At 50.3% G+C, this 18,320-nt stretch overlaps 1 protein-coding gene across 2 annotated transcripts in view; it reads right to left on the bottom strand.

Annotated features, from left to right (window-relative positions):
* KIF3C (kinesin family member 3C) overlaps positions 1-18,320 on the bottom strand; it is a 35,511-nt gene that overhangs the window by 13,004 nt on the left and 4,187 nt on the right. For both annotated transcript variants that reach the window (XM_024764521.1, XM_024764522.1), the window contains exons 2-5: positions 3,654-3,755; positions 2,892-3,014; positions 1,384-1,502; positions 797-913 (exon numbers count right to left, since the gene is read on the bottom strand). In XM_024764521.1, the coding sequence (XP_024620289.1) occupies positions 797-913; positions 1,384-1,502; positions 2,892-3,014; positions 3,654-3,755 (461 nt within the window). The remainder of the gene's footprint in view (positions 1-796; positions 914-1,383; positions 1,503-2,891; positions 3,015-3,653; positions 3,756-18,320) is intronic.

Below are 18,320 nucleotides of genomic sequence, written 5' to 3'. Positions count from 1 at the left end.
AAGTAGGCATCTGTTGCTCCAGTGAGAAGCTGTGGACCTCTACAGCTAGCTTCCCACCCCAGCTTTGGGGAGACTCCTGCCCTATCTTGGCGTTAATATTCCTAGGATAGATAGAGCAAAGAATCTCTAGGGAAGTGCATTGGTGTCAGGCCTCCTGAACGCCTCTGTACACAGATTGTCAACGAAGGGACAGTGGTCCAGCTGGGTGAGGTAGTCACTCTGCTGGGTTTGAATATCCAGTCTTGTTCTTCATGGTCACCAGCAGAGGGAAAGGCACACCCAGAGCTAAATGCACTTAGCTCTGTTACCTAAGAGCTAGGATGTGGAAACAAGTGGAAATGCTGAATCACCCAGCTGAGTGAGGCTACAGGACCTCACGTCTCTATCATTTCTTGATCTGATTACTTTTCTGTATTCCCCACTGGCCTGTGAGCTCTGACTGTGTCTGATTTACCTTCCATCTGCAGAGTCTCCTGCAGTGTCCAACACATAGTTAGTGCTTGGCAATATTATCTGTTGTTGCTGTTTTTGGCATCTGACAAATGAATACTCACCAGACTGGCCAAGTGTTAGCCAGCTAGTATTTTCTGCATCCCAGACCAATGAGACACTGTACTTGACACTCCTTCCTTCATGGAGACCCCAACATTAGGTCCTGGGAAACCCATCCTCCACCTGCATCCTTCCCAGCCCTCCCCAATCCACTAAAACGTCCGTCTCCCCCAGGCCCCTGGCTACCCCGGGCCTGGGGCGAGCTGGCAAGTCCCTAGGCCCAGACAGCTGGTGAAAGACTCACGCTCCACCGGGCATGAGGGGCTGGAACTTCCATTGCTCCTCCTCGCAGTCCAGGAAAAGCCGGTTCATGATCTTGTTCTTCTCCTCAGGGGGGATGAAGTTCTCGATGATTAGGTACCTGGGAGGAGGAATGAGGTAGACGGGGCCACGTGAGACCGCACAGTGTATATGAAGGTTGAAGGATGAGAAAAAAGAAGCAAAGAGGCAGAGGGAACAGAGAAGGTGGAAAAACCAAAAAGTCGGGGGGAGGGAATCCCTAGAGAAATAATAGAGCTTGAAAATCGCAGTTTCTAATGCAAAGATTATAGACTCAGGGCCTTAGGAGTTACTTCTGGGCAGCACCCGGCATGCACTTTGCGGGGTGCATCAAATGCAGGCCGAGGAGAGGAAGGAGGAAACAGGAGGTAGAGGAAACTCCAACGGGCCCCTCCCCCATCCCTCAGACACACTCTGTTCCTAAGGTACATGGACATGGGTGAGGAGACAGTTGGAATGAAGCCTTCAGGAAAGAGAGGAGCCTGTCAGGGAGAGGCCCAGGGCCTGAGGGATGGCTGTGAGAGCCCCAGATGGATAGAGGAGGGGCCCTACTTGAGCTTGAGCTCCCGGGTCTGCTCATTCTGTGCCTCTTCTAGGTCCTGCCGCACGCGGATGTACTCATCGTGCTGGTCCTGAATCTCCGCCTTCACCGCCTGCAGCTTGGCGTAGAGCTGGGTGGGGACAGGTGCAGCTCAGAGGCTGTGCAGTGTGGCAACCAATGTGGCTCCACTCCGCTCACCCAGCCTGGGTCCCGACAGCTGCAGGCTCAGGGTCCACCAGCTCGGTCCAGGATGAGCCCAGGGCCCACCTCTGAAGCTCCCTCCTGCCCCACCATCCATCGGAATGGGTTATTCTAAAGGCTGCCCTGTCCCTCCCACACTGTGGCCTGTTAACCTGCTCTCTCAGCTGCTGTCCACATCGTGCAATGTTCAAATCTGAAGGGATGCGAGGGAACTTCTGATCCAACACCCCCTTTTATAGGTGAGGAAACTCAGGCACAGACTTGCTCAAGGTTATACAACGAGGTAACAGAAGAGCCGGAATCAGGACGCAAGTATCAGGACTGCCATCCAGGGCTCAGGGAAGGAAGGGAGCCACAGCCAGTTTGCAAGGTGACCCATCCTACTCCTGCCTCTCCAGCGGCTCTCAAAAGTAGGGGTGTGGGGCTCCCCTGGTGGCGCAGTGGTTGAGAGTCTGCCTGCTGATGCAGGGGACGCGGGTTCGTGCCCCGGTGTGGGAAGATCCCAGATGCTGCGGAGCGGCTGGGCCCGTGAGCCGTGGCCGCTGAGCCTGCGCGTCTGGAGCCTGTGCTCCGCAACGGGAGAGGCCACGACAGTGAGAGGCCCGCGTACCGCAAAACAAAACAAAACCAAAAAAAAGTAGGGGTGTGGAGGGCAGCTCCAACCTTCCTGTCCCACTCCTAACCCACTGAAAGGTGTGTCCCTGGAAACTGCCACTGGAGCTGGGCCTCTGCCTGGCCTGCTCTGGGGCAGCCACCTCAGCAATCTAAGGGCTCTCCAGGTTCTTCCCAGAATCCAGACTGGAATTTGCTGCTTCCTGCCCTAGGCCCTCAGCTCATGCACACGCCTTTCCCTGGCCATGGACTTTGCAGGGTCCTGGCGGCCAACATTCTCATCCCTGGAGAGCCCTGTGCTCCCTCTCTGAGTGCTCCCAGGCTCGAGTCTCCTCAGGTTTCCCCACCACTCCCCTGGCCTGCTCTGTGCCTGGTTATCCAAACTGTGACTCACTGGTGACACCAGAGTAAAGGGGGAAGTTACCCAGGACCACGAGGATGGCAACCCTGGAGAGTGGAAGTAAAAGTGTTCCCAGCCTGTCCGGCCCCTCCTGGCCCAGGAGGAAAGGCTCTATCCCACCCCACCCAGACCCCCGCCTACCCCCCGCTCCTCACCCAGCACCCACGGAGTGTAACTCAGGGGGTCAGCAGTCCAAGCAAAGTGGGGAGGGGGTCGCTAAAGCACACGCCCCTTGGGCAGGTGACGTCTCCGGCAGAGGCTGCCAGGCCTTTACACACCTTGACCCAGTTCTGTGTGGCATCTCACCTTCTTGAGTTTCTTGGTTTTGACCTCCACCTCCTGCTGCAGGGACGTGTAGGTGCCCCGGAGCTCCATGGTCTCCTCGTCTCGGAGCATCATCTCCTGCTGCATTTCCCGTTCGCGGCGTTTCTAGGCCAAGGCAGGGCGCAGGACTCAGCGGGGCAGCACGTACTGGGGAGCTCTGCCTCTCATGGAACCTGGCTTCGTCATGACCACGGGCGCCAGGAGGCAGCAGGGGGCACCCCATGGCCCACATCCATTACTCCCACCCCATCCTCAGTGGAGCCTCTCTGAACCTTCTTCTCAGCTCATATGGCCACGCTTTTGCCAAGGCACTACCCCCCATGGAAGGAGACCTCAGCCCTAACAGCTGTGGCATTCCAGGGGTGTCGACCCCGTATACCGATGCCCAGATACTGGCTTTCCAGCTGCCTCAGCCTCTCCCATGTAGTATCACAATTGATTGGTAAGACGAACAAACTGTGGTTCTTGATGATTTAGGGCACAGTCCTGCAGTTGGCAAAGAACACACACCTTTGTGGAAGGCCCAGGAATTAGTACCAGGTGCCTTACGGAGGCTGTCCTCATGGAGAGCCACCACCTGGGCAGTGGACCCAAGGGATGCAGGGCAGCATGCCTTAGGTTCTCAGTGCTGTAATTCCAGGGATACTGAGCCCACGATGGCTCACTGCCCTAAGCACCCCCGTGCGACCTCAAGGCCATGTGCCCCTCCCACCCAACCCAGGGACCTGAAGACCCCTGCCCTACCTGCTCGGCAATCTCCTGCCTCTTCAGCTCCAGCATCTTCTGCTGTTCGTTGGTGTGGTCCATGATGTTCCTGCCCCCGATGAGCAGCTTGCTCTCCATGGCCTGCGGACACAGAGGGCTGAAGAGATGGGCTTTGGGGCTTTTCAAAGGGCCACAGCAGCCCCAGCTTGAGAGGTCTGGCTTCTCTGTTTTGTGGTCCTTCCAGGAGGGGACAGAAGATGTGTCCCAGAAGGAGCCTCATGACCCTCGGCAAGTTTCCCCCTCCAGCCTCCTGGGCCCCAGCACAAGGCTCCCATTCTCAGCAGGACCATTAGGTGAGACAAAGAGAGGGAATCCCTCAGAGAATACAGGGCACCTGCTCTGTTTGCTTTGGATATGGAAGCTTTGCTTTGGATATACGGAAGGCTGGTTCACCACGCTTGGGAAGGGAGTGCGGGTGGCAACCTAATCCTGGCAACAGGACCCAGCTGGTGTTAGGAGGCGGGGAGACACCGGATACAGTCACTGGGCAGCCCAGCCCTTTAGGTAACTGACTCCTGACTCAGGAAGGGGGTTCTCACACAGGCAGCAGGAAAGGCTCTAATCTTCAGCTGGAAAACAGAAGAAAAGCCAAAGGGAGAAAACTCTGCAGCACTAAGGGGCGCATGGGGCCCCAGAAGCAGCATGAGCTTTGGAGATGACCAGAAAGACTTGGGCTCTACCCACCAACTGCAAGGTCTCGGCCGAGTTATCTGTCACCTCTCACGTCCATAACCCTGGAGCCGCCTCTGCTCCGGGAAGGAAAGCCACAGCAAACATCTGCTGAGTGCTACCGCTACCTGCCAGGTGTCTCCATCCTCACCCCCAGAGAGACCCCAGGCAACAAGTAAAGAAACTGAGAGGAACTAGCCTCAGGCCATGCAGCTAGTTAACAGGGGTGAGATCTGAGCTCCACGCCAGTCTCCCCACTGATCCCCTGCGCTGTGTGCAGCACCCCCAGCCCGACCCAGCACTTGGCACAGACATTCCATAGGTAATGGTTGAATCTGAAGCTTAAATAAAAAAGGAGTAGGGGAAACTGTTTAAGTTGTGACTACATTAAAATGCATTTTCAGGGACTTCCCTGGTGGCGCAGTGGTTAAGAATCCACCTCCCAACGCAGGGGACACGGGTTCGAGCCCTGGTCCGAGAGGATCCAACAGGCCACGGAGCAGCTAAGCCAGTGCACCACAGCTACTGAGCCTGTGCTCTAGAGCACGCGAGCCACAACTACTGAGCCCACGTGCTGCAACCACTGAAGCCCACGTGCCTAGAGCCCGTGCTCCGCAACAAGAGAAGCCACCGCAATGAGAAGCCCGCGCACCGCAACGAAGAGTAGCCCCCACTCACCGCAACGAAGAGTAGCCCCCACTCGCCGCAACTAGAGAAAGCCCGCGCGCAGCAACGAAGACCCAAAGCAGCCAAAAATAAATTAATTAATTAATTTTAAAAAATGCATTTTCATTATTGCTAGTCAGAGGGTGCTGCCCGGGGCATGCCAGCTGTCCACTGATTTCATCCCAGGCCCCCTGGAAGGTTGAAATCACCTTGAGCCACTGACCTGCCTGAGGGCTCTCCAAGCAGGGTGTGCTGGCAGGATAGGGGAGCAGGGGGTCCCTGTACCATCCGTCACGGAGGACAGAGCAGGACAGGGGTCGAAGGTTGCTTTCGCGGGGTCAGAGGTTGGGCTGTGTGAGGGTGACAGAGGACACGGAGTGAAGCAGGGCCAGTCAGAGCCGCCCCACGCAGCCTCAGAGGGAGCTGTTGCCAAGCAAGGCACCCTCCCCATGGCAGCGTAGCCAGGGCTGCACTAGCACCTCCCCCAGGCCCTGCTCCTGGCTACCATCTCACCATCCACCCACCTCCACAGCACAGACTCCTTCTCTCTCACGGTCACACTTGTCCACCCTTTGCATGAGTGACTCCTTAAATTGTGTGCCCCAGGCACCTTACCCACCTCACCTGAGTCCCCGCCCTGCAGCTCACTCAGCCCCTTCATCTGGCCAGTCATTAAATCCCATCAAGTCTGTCTTCTGGGTACAGCTCACCTTCTTCCCTCCTTTTCATCATCACAACGGCTCACTTCACTGTGGTCCCCATGACTCACCTGGATCATTGCCAGGATCTCCCCCCACCTCAGTTTCCCCTTCCAGCCCTCTCCACATGACACCCAAGGGGATCCGCCAACCACACAAGTCTGAACATGCCTCTCCTCTGCTGCAAACTATTGAAAGGGCCTCCATTCCTTGCAGGATGAACCACAAAGTCTGTAGCAGTTACTGGCCCCGTGGGCTGGTCTCACCTACTCCCCACATGTGCTCTGTGCTCCAGCTTTGCCAAAAGAATCCCAGCCCCCTGAGTGGGCTGTGCCTTTTCACAAGACCAGGCTTCTCTCTCCGCTTCACATCCACCTGGAAAATGGCTACTTTCCCTGCGAGACACAGCTTGAGCATCTTGGGAAGTTTTCTGATTCCCTCAACTCTGCACATTTCCTCCCTTAGGCCTCCTCAATAGCTAGGACACTTTCCTACTATTTTCCCATATTGTCCCATCATTTGTTTACATCCTGTCTCCTCTGTGTGCTCCTTCAGGTCAGGAACCATGTCTTACTCGGATCTGAGTCTTGGGACTTAGCACAGTGCCTGGCACACAGTAAATGCTCAATATGTTTGATGAACAGAAAGGACTCCTTGGGGTAGCCTCAGAGGGGGGTTCCAGGTCCTTTCTCTGGGCTCACTCATCCAGAGCAGAACTGGATCTTCACCTCAGCTTCTCCTTCAATTGGTCAAGCCACATGTACTGGCTAAGGGGCAGAGAAGCAGGGTCTGGGCATCTGGGAAGCCTGGCAGGAGGGATGGGCTGGGTGTGAAGAGGGAGGAAGGAGGAAGCTTCCTTGTCCACAGAGGAAGCCCCCGACTGCTGCAGGCCATGGATAACTGATCCCTCTAACTGTAATGGCATTTGGGGGGACCTGGTATCTGGCCTGGCCCCCCATTCTAGGACACACTTGCCTGCTCCAGCCCTGAGTCCTCACACTTCCTTTGGCATGTTATGTGGCCCTAGTGTTCTTCACTCTTTGCCACTGAATAGAAAGACACTAGTTCTCAAAATAGGTTGCGTATTAGAATCGCCTGGGGCGCTTTTGAAACTCCCAGTGCCAGGCCACATGGCAGGGTTATCTTGGTCCCTTCCCCTCACAAGTGGCAGTGAGAACTCCCAAGCCAGATGCTCTAGAGGAGACTCTAGTAAGGAAGACACAGGGCGACAGCTGATGCCCTGCTTTCTCCTACCTGATGTAAAGACTGGGGATGAGGATGGAGAGAGAAGCACAGGGCAAGGCACCAAGAGAAAGAAAACCATCCTTTTCTTTGCACCTGCTATGCGCCAGGTGTCTCACACTTACTTCTGCTAATAACCCTTCAGGCATTGAGTCTCAAACGTTGATGTACATTAGAATCACCTGGGGAACTTTTAAAAGGCTCAGTGCCCAGGCTACATCCCACTGCCAGTTAAACTGGAAATGGAGGGGGCAGGTGGTGAGGTCCAGGCATCGGTGGTTTTCAAAGGTTCCCAGGGGATTCCAGTGTGCAAATTTGGGAATCCCTGCTTTTAGCAGTCCCCAGAATCAGCATTATCTGAGAACTTGTTAGAAATGCAGAATCTCAGGCCCTATGCAGACCCAGTGACTCAGCATCCGAGACCCCCAGGTGACTTGTGTGACGTGTTTTAAGTGGCATATTATTAACACCATCATTTTTCTGCCGAAAGCTCAAAGAGGTTAAGTAATCCATCCAAGGTCACATCACAGCTGTTCAGTTTAAATGGAGAATCCAGACCCAGGTCTGCCTGGCTCCAAAGCCCATGCTCTTCCTACTGCAGACAATGTGTGGCGTGCTTTAGGAAGCAGAACCTGCTAAAAGAAAAGCAACGCGTTTCCAGCAAGAGGAAATCATGTCTGACTAATCTCCAAGAGTCCTTTCAGGGACAAAATAGATTATTTCAGTCCATGGGGAAGCCAGTGGCCAGAACTTTAGAGGTTAAAATGCTCCTGGCAAGGTCCTACATCAGAGGTTACTCAAAGTTACATGGGGGAGGGGGTGAGGAGACAGAGAAACGGGAGGGGGATGAGGGAAAGGAAACAGAAATGAACAGGCACCTCTCTAGGTGGAAAAATGTCCAAATGTTAAATGGGGGTACTGACTTCCATCAGAAATCATGCAAGAAAGGGTGTACAGGTAAAATACCAACTTCACAGATGCCCCCAGATTCTTGCAGGTGGTAAAAAGCAGAATTTCTAGGCCGTGTGAGCTGACCAAAAAATGGCAGATGAGCGTCAGTTAGAGTTTTACATTTTGGGAAAAAGTAATCTTCGCTCTACTCATTAAATGATAGCTGTGAGCCATCAGTTATAAACCAAAACAGAGGGAAAAGAGGGGGAGTAATTCTCTATTGTTCCCAGAAGACGTTGGCTTAATATGCTGCCACAGCTAAAAAAGCTAAGAGCATCTGGCCAGGCACCATCACCAAGGCTTTTTGGAAACAACACAAAAATCATTCTACCCTAATATAAAACTATGATGCAGCTGAATCTGGGGTACTGTGTGTAGTCCCTTGCTGCATCTCCGGGGACTTGAAGGAGAGAGAAGATCCAGAGAAGGGCAGCTAAAACCATGCAAGGGCTATTATAAGAGACTTAAAAAAAATAGGACTCTTTAGTTGGCAAAGACAAAGAAAGGTTAAGAGGATAGACCTGGAAATTATACCATCAAAACAGGTGTGAAAAGGAAAGCTCCAGGCTTTTCCAATCAATCCCTAGTACGGAGAGTAAGAGCTTGTACCTTGAGTTTTAGAACAAAGAGAAGTTCTGTTTACAGAAGGTAATAAATGTATGGAATGCATTATCTCAGGGGTACTGGATTAAATACCTCACAGTTCATTAAAGGATTCTGGGGACACATTTTTAACCTTTTATTGTCTTTTTCCGCTTTCAGAAAAAAAACTGCACTAACATCAAATAACCACAGAAATAAAACAAAATGGGAAAAAATTCATGTATTCCTCCTCATAGCTAATTAATTAGCTTTTTCCCCCAGATTTTTCCATATGCACACATCATTTTTTCACATCTATAGACATGGTATAAATATAAGTTTATGTCCTGCTATTTCCATTTCATCAAATATCTCAAGAATTTCCTGTTACTTCCATAAGGTTTATGATTATATGTTTAATGACTGCATAATGTTTAGAGTGGATGATTTATAATATATTTAATTAACCCCCATTATAAGATATTTTGGTTGTTTGCTTAATGTTTACAATAAACACTCTGTGCATATAATTTTTTTGGCCGAGCAGCGTGGCTTGTGGGATCTTAGTTCCCCAACCAAGGATTGAACCCAGGCCCTCGGCAGTGAGAGCACTGAGTCCTAACCACTGGACTGCCAGGGAATTCCCAATTTTTTGCTTTTTTAGAGACTTTCTCAGAAGGAAATTTCAGGAGTGGACAGAGGGCTGTAAACATTTCGTATATCTTAGAACATACTGTCAAGTTACCTTTCTAAACCACTGCCAGCAATAAATAATGGAACCATTTTTATTACAATGTCATAGTCATCAAGTATTACCATGACTTTCAATTTTACTTAATAAGAGATAGAAAATTGAGCCTCCCATTTATTTTATATTCTCTATACCTTTGCGGTAGACTTGCAAAGGTCTGATCTCTCCTTTTACAAAATGCTCCTTTATGCTTCTTTTTTTTTTTTGTGGTGATTTTATAGTGTGGAGATGGACCTGATTCAAAACGATTCTTTGTTTGTTCGGCCCACACCTTCTCCAGCTGCCCACACGTAGCTCAAGAAACCCATTTGGACATTGTCAGGCAGAACTTCAGCTGCCAATCAGGCCCGGAATCTGATGCATCAGCCGAGACTACCAGGGCCTCCAAGTCCCAACCCTCCTCCCACTGCCACCCCCACGATGTGATTCCCAGGACTGGTTTCTGCGCTGATTCTTGCTCATCAGGCTTCGTGTTAAACCTCCTCCTTGGACCTGGAAATCTCGCTTCAGGATGTCTCCTTCTGGCCAGGCCCTGGGCTCCATGAAGAGAGTTCCTGGACGATGCCTGACTGCCCGCATCACCCCATTCCATTTGTCCACTGCCCCTATGCTTCTCTGCCTAGCCCTGCCCCGACACACATGTGATTTAAATGACAACCGAATGTGCCTTACCGGTTTCTCGCCAAGTCTTGCCCACCGGCCCAGCCCACACTGTCAGCCAAGCCTGCCTGACAGAACCTGCCTCGTGCTAGAAGACGGGGCTGGTCCTGGCACGAAATCTGGGGGTGGGCCCCAATCCAGGTGCAGGGCCTCAGTGCCCGCTTCTCCCCAGTCTCAGTTCATTGCTGCCTGTTTCATCCCCCCGCTCTGAAATATGTCATGCATGGCTGCAGTTCTTTGCTTAGAAACAGCTTTTTTGCTCTTGCTTTTGCTTTTCCCCATTTCTTGGAGGATACCAGTGGTCGTCTCCTCCTTTTCCTCAGAGATCTCTGTCTTTAACTTTAATCACCTAAGGAGGGCAGGGAGGGACAGGGATGCCTCAAATCCCTGGGCCCACTTCAGGCTGGGAGGGCACTAAGCAGAATATGGGGTTTCTAGTCCCCAGGAAAAGTTCCCTAGAGCTCTTAGCTGCCCCAGTTAATGCTGCCCTTGTGATGTCTCAGGGCAAAAGAGTCCAGGTGGGTGGGGCCTGTGGACAGGACTGGGTTTGGTTCTACTGGTTCTAAATATGTCCATTGTAACTAAAAGGCCAGCAGAGGCTGTGGGGTGGAAAAGACAGGGCTGGGAGCTCCAAGGACACGGTCTGACTCTTGCAAGAGGGAAACGAATCACCGGATAACTAAGGTGACCTCAGGGAATCACCCCTACCGCCTTTGCTTTACAGATGACAAAACTGAGGCCCGGAGATGGAGAATTCTAAGCCTGGAGTCTCATAATTACGGAATCGGTATGTGTGTCTGCTCCTATATTGACTATGCAACTCTCCAAATAATTTCCCAACTCGATTAGGGTCCTCGATTCCAGGTATGAGAGGCAGGTCAGCTGCTGTGACAATTAACAGCCAAGATCACCACAGGGACCATGTCAGCTTGCAGATACAGCTTGGGATAAAGGTGAGAGGCTCACCTTTTCCCATTCCAGGAGCAACTGTAGTGCAAAATCAGGAGGAGGAAGGAGACCCCAGCACTCATTAAATGCTGATCTGGAAAGCCAGAATGGAGACAGCCGGGCCCAGACAGCCACCCTTCTGAGGAGATATCATCAAGGATGATTTTACAGAGAAGCCAAACAGGCTCCGCGCTGCCACTGCCAGCTAATCTATGACATTCTGCAGGAGACAGGAGTCTCAGATGCAACGTGCCATGTGCCTGTGGCTGGGCTAGGTCCTTTTTGCATTAATCATCCTATTTCATCATCACAAGAACCTTATGAGATAACGAGTATGATCCCCGTTTGACATAAAAGGAAACTAAGGCTCAGACAGGTGAAGTGACTTGCTTGAGGTTATGGAGCGGCAGAAGTGGTATTTAAACATCAGCCTCCTAATTCCAAGTCCAGGGTCCTTTTTCTTGCTCCACAGCTTTCTCCTGGGTTCAGGCAGAAAGGTGCCTTGGAGGAAAGCAACATTTGGTCTTAGCACCTTTGCCAACTCAGGAACCATCAGGAAAGCTCAGGGCACCATTTCTTTCTCTTCCAGATGAAACAGGCAGGGTTCTGCTGAAGTCGCTTCTGCCTGTGTGAAGTTCTTATAGGGGCCTCTGAGATAAGCAGGATAGAGCTCTTAACTGCGTGTGTGGGGGGAGGTCGCCAGTAATACTAGGGTCCCCCAGAGAGGCTGAAACCCGAATGCTCACGGGAAGGGCCACCTCACAAGTTCCATGGTGGAAAGATGTAAAGGGCACTGGGCATGACAGTCAGAGAACTTGAATCCTGGTACACACTCTACCATCCTATTTGCTAAGAAATCTAGGGCATCAGCTCCTGGACTTCAGTTTTCTCATCCGTAAAATGGGGCAAATACCCACTAACCTTGCAGGCTTTGGGTAAGAATGGTGAGTTGCATAATAGATGTGGAACTACCTGGTAAATGATAATGTACAATCAAATGTCAGTGGTTACTTGCTGTTCCAGTACCTGATTGACATTTACCCACCACTCATCACAAAGAGCAAAACAAAATAACTACTGCAACAATCCTGGCTCCCACCTCTTAGGAAATACGGCCATGCCTACCATCACAGACCTGCTTCTCCTTTTGCGGCCACTGGTTATAGATCTCAAGGAACCAGCAGTAAGGGAAGAAGAAATGAAAGAGACAATGGTGGGGGGAAGAATAGTGCTATTTTCAGTGGTTCTCTGCCTTGGGGAACATAAATCAGGAAACCGCGTCCGAGTTTCCTGCCTTGAGTCTCCTTGGATGGCTCAAAAATCTACATAAATGGTCTTTCAAATGCTAGTAATTCTCTCATCAAGAAGAAGGAACAATTAGAGATCAGGAAACATATTGGCTGGGGAGTGAGGTAAGCTGGACTCTACTTCCAGCCTTGCCCTGGACAGGGTACGGATGCCCAGAAATGCTTCAGTCCACCCTGGAGACAAGCAGGAAGAAAAAAATCAGCCCATCTACTTGAGCGAGAAAACCATGAGCACTTCAGATCTGATCCTCACCTTGTCTTTCTCCCCTACTTCCCTCACTTATTTGTGTTGTGCTAAAGGGTTTCTCTCCAGCACCAGGGATGCGAACCCAGCCAGACAACAGAACGCAACAAAGCCAGCAATGGATAAATAAGACCTAAGGATCCATAAGGTGCAGACTCAGTATTTTACAGATCCTGGGTCATTCAGCCTCCAGCTTCCAGGTAGTGCTTGGTCATTCCTCTCCAGCCCTCACTGCCCCTCATCCAGGCTGTCTCTCACCCTGGGCTCCTGACCCACTGCTTCCAAGATGAATAGGCAAATGGTGCAGAGAGCAAGGAATCATCTACTGATCATTTCTTACAGTCCCTGGGAGGGGAAGTGACTTGTCCAAAGTCACAGGATTGGGTATCATTAAGAATCATTATCAACTCTGGATTCCCCTCAATTATTCACTTAAGCCAATCTTCCAACCATGTATTAACACATTTCTTTTATATATTTCTCTCCTTTAAAAATTCTAGATTTGTTTTTGTTTAATTAACAAAGTAATATATGCTTGTTGTAAAAACACTATAAAGTGAAAAATAAAAGCCCCCTTCCTATTAAAATCCCTAGAGATAACCATTATTGGTGAGTTCTTGTGATTCATTCCAGAAACTTAAACAATTTAAAGACAAGGTTAACCCTATCTACTGATTTGTATTCTTGGTCATAGTGTTAAAAAAGACTTGTCGATTATATGAACGAACGGCTCTAGGCTGAGGTCAGAGGCTGGGGGTTTGCATCATGTGGAAGGACAGAGCTGAGTCAAGCATCTCAGCAGACAAGTGCTCCCACGGGGGCCTACCAGCCAGGGATCTGGCGTGGAGCCTTCCTTTCTGAGTTGGTGATACAGTGTGGAGGGGAAGGTCGTGGGCTTTGGAGTCACGCAGGCATAGGCTCATATGCTGGTGCTAACACCTCACAGGCATGTGACCTTGGATGGTTCCCTCGTTGTTACTGGGCCTTAGTATCCTCATTTGTCACATGGAGATTAAAACACTACTACTTCATGGTGCTACTGTGGAGACTGAATCAAACAATGCGAGAGTACGGCGAGTACTTGGCATTAAACATGCACTAAAGAAGCGGTAGCTACCGTTATTATTCCAGTTGTTGCTGTTATTATTATTCTGCTGGCTCGCTTGAAGAAAGGAGAAAGCCTGCAGGTCCATTACCTACCACCGCAGAAACAGTTCAACCCAGGGCCTGGCACCCCTCAGTGAAGTACATCTGAGAGGAAAAGGAGACAACTAGAAAGTAAGTCTTTAGTCTGACCAGGATTTAATGCCCAGGAATTCCTCGGGGTATTAAAAATTCTAGATATACTCCAAAGCACTGGTACAGGTGCCCTATAAGCTCTGAGCACAGGAGTCTGCCTTGTGCAGCTCCCATGGCTGAAGGGCTGGATTGGTGGGAAGCGAGACCATTTTCTTATCTACTCAGGCTACCTGATTCAGCAGCTCTCAGGCCCAGCTGGCCCCAGAAGTGCCCCAGACTGGCTAGGGACAGCAGGGCACAGATGGGAGGGGGTACCCTTCTCCCGCTGAATTCCAGGCCCTTCCTCCTAGTCCTCAGAGCACAATGAGAACATTATCACAGCCACTTCATCCAATCTTGCGCTATCCGGGGGCTGGAGATGACTAAGGGCAATATGATAATACACTCCGCCAGCCAACACACAGCAAGAGACACCCAACACTGGACCAAAAGGCCTGCTGAGCCCCAACATAACTTGAATCCCAGAACCTCTGATGCAAATGTATTAGTCTTAAACGCTTCCTGCCGGTCCAACCTTTATATTACCAAATGCCCCCAGCTCATGGAAATTCTGTTAACTGACCACACCCACCAGGGAGACGAAGGAATGAAAGTTACTGCTCCCAACAGTGCCAAGAGGCCATGGACTCTGACCTAGATACCAGACCCAGCCTGGAGCTCTGGTCACTTGCTATGGTGAGGCTTCTTCTCTTAAGGATCATGGACGACTCAGCTGGGATGGAGGTGCGGGTGCGCACAGTTCCGTGACGACCCGGCCCTGTAAGTCTCAGAGTGTCTGGCGTGGGGCTGGTGTCCTTGGGGACATGTGGAAGGAACCAGGCCAGTTTTGGGATCGTAGACACTCCCCAGATTATTGGGGAGTCTCTAGAGACTGGACACAGCCCTATGTGGAGACTAACCTTAAGATCAGGAGAGTGGAACCATGCTATTTCACTCTCTCCCCCAGAGCATTTTCTCTCCCAGTTGGGGTTTCTCCTCCCCAGAAACACTGCTGTCCACCCCTTACGCACTCTCTCTCCTTCTTTCTTCCCGACTCTGTGACTCCATTTCTCTTTCCCCTCTTCACTGTCCCCCTCTACTTCTTTCCTGTCTTTCCTCCCATTTTCTTCTATTTTCTGCTTCTCATTGTCTTTCTCTAATTGGCCATGATAGAGAGCTGGAAATATCTCTATTATTGGTTGATCTCCTTCATTAACATTTAAATCCTGTCACCTTAATTTTCAAAAAGATGAACCGAACATTTCATATTTTGCTTTAAAAAATACTACTTTTACTACTTTTAACAATTAAGAACTTTGAAGAGGAGGGGACTTTAAAGATCACCTAGTTCAATGGCTTTTCTGGTACCTAAATCCCTTTAGAGCAACTGTGACATTCAGTTTCTCCTCGGACACTTCCAGGGATTGGAGCCCATTATCTCTAGAAGTAGATCGATTCTAACTATTAAGAAGCTCTTTACATTGAGCTTAACCTGCTCCTGTAACTCCCACTCCCTGGTTACCAGGATAATCGAGGATACAAAAACAGTGCAATCAGCAGAAGGGCAGTGAGGTACATGCTGAGTTCAAAGTATGGGGTAGACGAGTTGGCTGTTAGCTTCTCTTATCTCTTGCTTAGGCAGGCGAGATTGATGACATATATTACAGCCAGACTCTGGTAGGCCTTGAATGCCAGACGAAAATGTGATATGTTTAACATATCAGGAAGGTAGTCAAGTGAAAACATCCATTAAGCAGTTGAAGATAACAGTAATAAAGTTATTATTTACGAACACTTACACGCCAGGAACTATGCAAAGTGCTTTAATGTCGATTATCATCCTCTCAGTAGAACTATGACATAGGTACTGTTACTATCCCATTTTACAGATGAGGAAACTGAGGTCTCAGAACTAGTAAATCACTAAACCCAGGCCTGCCTGACTCTGATATCCATGCCCCGAAAACAGCACTCTACAAAAAACGGTCAGCAAAGACCTGGACAGGAGACCTTGATTTGGGAGTCACTTACATAAAGGGAGAGAGCATCCAGAACAGAGGGCCAGGGGGCTCATTGGAGCCCTCTTCTACAGATGAGCCCCCAAACTCCACTTCCGGTCCCGTGCTTGCTTCTAAACTCCCCTGCTCCACCTCCTGCTGCCTGCGGGACTCTTGTCACCTTAAACTCAACGCGTTTACACCAGCTCCTGTCATTTTTCACCACCTCCCCAGCAACCAGTTCCCAGCCCAATGTTCCTGATTCTTTAAGCATAAAAGAGGATCCAAGTTTGTGTCAAACCAACCTGGGCTCAACTAGATTTGCCATATACAAACCATAAGGCCTTGGGCAAGTCATAAATCCTCAGTTTTCTCATGTATAAAATGGGAACAGTAATAACACCTTTCATGGAAGATGCTTGTAGGGATTACATGAGATAATTTGTATACCATATATGGTATAGGGCTTGGCTCGTGGCAAGTGTTAAGTAAATGGCATTATTCTTGCAATTATTGTTGTTTCTCGGGCTTGAAACACCTCTTGCATAACTGTTTATGGTTAATGCCAATGCTGAGAAATAGGAGGAAGAAGAGGGGCCCACAAATAGACAGTAAAAATTCAGTGCGGTCTGTACTCTCTGTAGTGACCTCATCCCTCTGGCTTTGGGGGCAGCTTCTGCAGGGTCTCTTTCCCATACCCACCACAGAGAGAGTTGGGCTCTAGCCAAGCAGCACCCCGCACCCTCCCTCCAGACCTACTTACTTGGGGATCAACAAGCAGTGCTGTTGTTTCTACCTCTTCCAGTCCCCCCGTCAGTTCCAGCCTGCATATTGTCTCATCTGCAGCCCTTGCCTCCCCTACATACGTACTCTTCTTTCCTTCTAAAGATCTAGAACCAAAGCTTTAGAAATCATCTAGCCCGAGCCCTCAAAAACTTAAGCTCAAAATTAAAACAGTCATTAAAATCAGATACCAAAAAAAAAAAAAAAAAAAAAAAAAGTGTTCCTTGCACAATTAAAGTGGGCCTTCTCCAGATCAAGCTACGGGCATCCCAGTCCTCACTGCAGTACGTGCATTGTACACAAACACTGGAGTCGCCATTGTACAGAGGCATAACCTCAGCTGTGGGTCTGCCTGTGACTTTACCAACTCTCCCTACCTCTCAGGTCTAGTATGCTATCAAGCCCCCCCTCCCGGAGACACGAGGTAAGTATGGATGGCTAATGACTACTGATAAACAGGGCACTAATGACAATCACACACCCTCAGACACTTGCACACCCTCCCATCCCCTGAGGCCCGAGGTAAATATGAAAGGAGACTCCAAGGAGACAGGCATGGTGTTTGTACACAGTGAGGGGAGAACAAAGGGAACGGGGAGCCTAGAGGTGGCGGGCAGGGAAAACAGGCGAGACAGACTGTAAGATGAGTCAGAGAGAGTGAATGAGGGCACTGGGTCGCATCAGCTACCGCTCAGCTGCCCCCAGGGGTGGTGTGAACTGGAAGAAGGGAATGAGGGAGGCGACAAGGGGAGTTGTGGAAACTCAGAAAGTGGGAGCCGGAGTGTGTTGCAGATGGGGAGCAGAAGCTCAGCTAATTTCCAGGAGGGACCGGAGCTCCCGCCTTTGGAGGGCTCCCGGATCTTTCTCGCCTGGCTCTGTTCCCAGGGCTGCAGGGCTATGGCAAGGCAGCCGGGATGGCAGGGGAAGGAAAGCGTTAAGCCAACGACAAAGATGTCAGTCCTAGAGATCACTGGACCCCTGCTTGGCAGACAGAAGCCACCCAGTGGCTGCTAATGCCCTCCACTGATGTAGTGCTCTCAACGTATTTCAAATGCCTTCACACTAATGATCTCATTTAATCTTCAGCACAGCCCTGTGAAATGGGCAGGCTTGGGATCATCTCTCATATGCTCCTCCCCTCATTACCCAGTGGATCCCTCAAGAGCCCTCAGATTGCTTCCTCTACCCTAGAAACATCCAACACTGAACCAGCAGTCCCTTAAGGACTATAGGGAGGTCGGGGTCCTCTATACAGGCTCCATTCAGGGCTTGCTGGCTGCTGTTCGTCCAGGGCTGGGTGTGACAAGAAGTCACAGAATGTGGAATCATTCCCCCCCTGGAATTTACCAGGCAACCCTCCCCCTGAAAGCCTGGCACATACTGACTATTTCACCCAGTCCCTAGGAAGCTGTGTCAGACTTCCCCTCATCAGACCAATGGAAACCTGAGGCCTAGAGAGGCAAAGGCCTCTGCCCCGAGTCACACAGAGATCAAATGTGGAGGAATCCGTGAAGACTTGGAAAGAGCACAGGTCTGGGGCCATCAGAAGACCTGGGTTCCAGTCCTGGCTACGCCTGCCTATTAGCCCATGTCACGGAGACAGTCGCCAGCCTTGGTTTTCATCACTGTCAAATGGAGATAGTAATACTCATCTCTTGAGGTTGCTGGGAGGATTCCATGAGATTAAAACATAAAAGAGTTACATAAAAATGAATTACTCTGATTATCAGGTAGCACAGGTAACAACATCAGGACATTGGTGTAATGGAAAGAGGCCGGACCAAGTATAAAGAGTCTGGCTCTCCTTAACTCACCTGTGTGGCCCTGGGCAAGTCTGGGCCTCAGTTTTCCAAGGCCCCTGGCAGCTGTA

This window comes from Neophocaena asiaeorientalis, unplaced genomic scaffold (genome assembly GCF_003031525.2).
Source record: "Neophocaena asiaeorientalis asiaeorientalis breed wild unplaced genomic scaffold, Neophocaena_asiaeorientalis_V1.1 scaffold345, whole genome shotgun sequence".
NCBI lineage: Eukaryota > Metazoa > Chordata > Mammalia > Artiodactyla > Phocoenidae > Neophocaena > Neophocaena asiaeorientalis.
The sequence above is the reverse complement of the archived record's forward strand: the minus strand, read 5'-3'. Positions and strand labels throughout refer to the sequence as shown.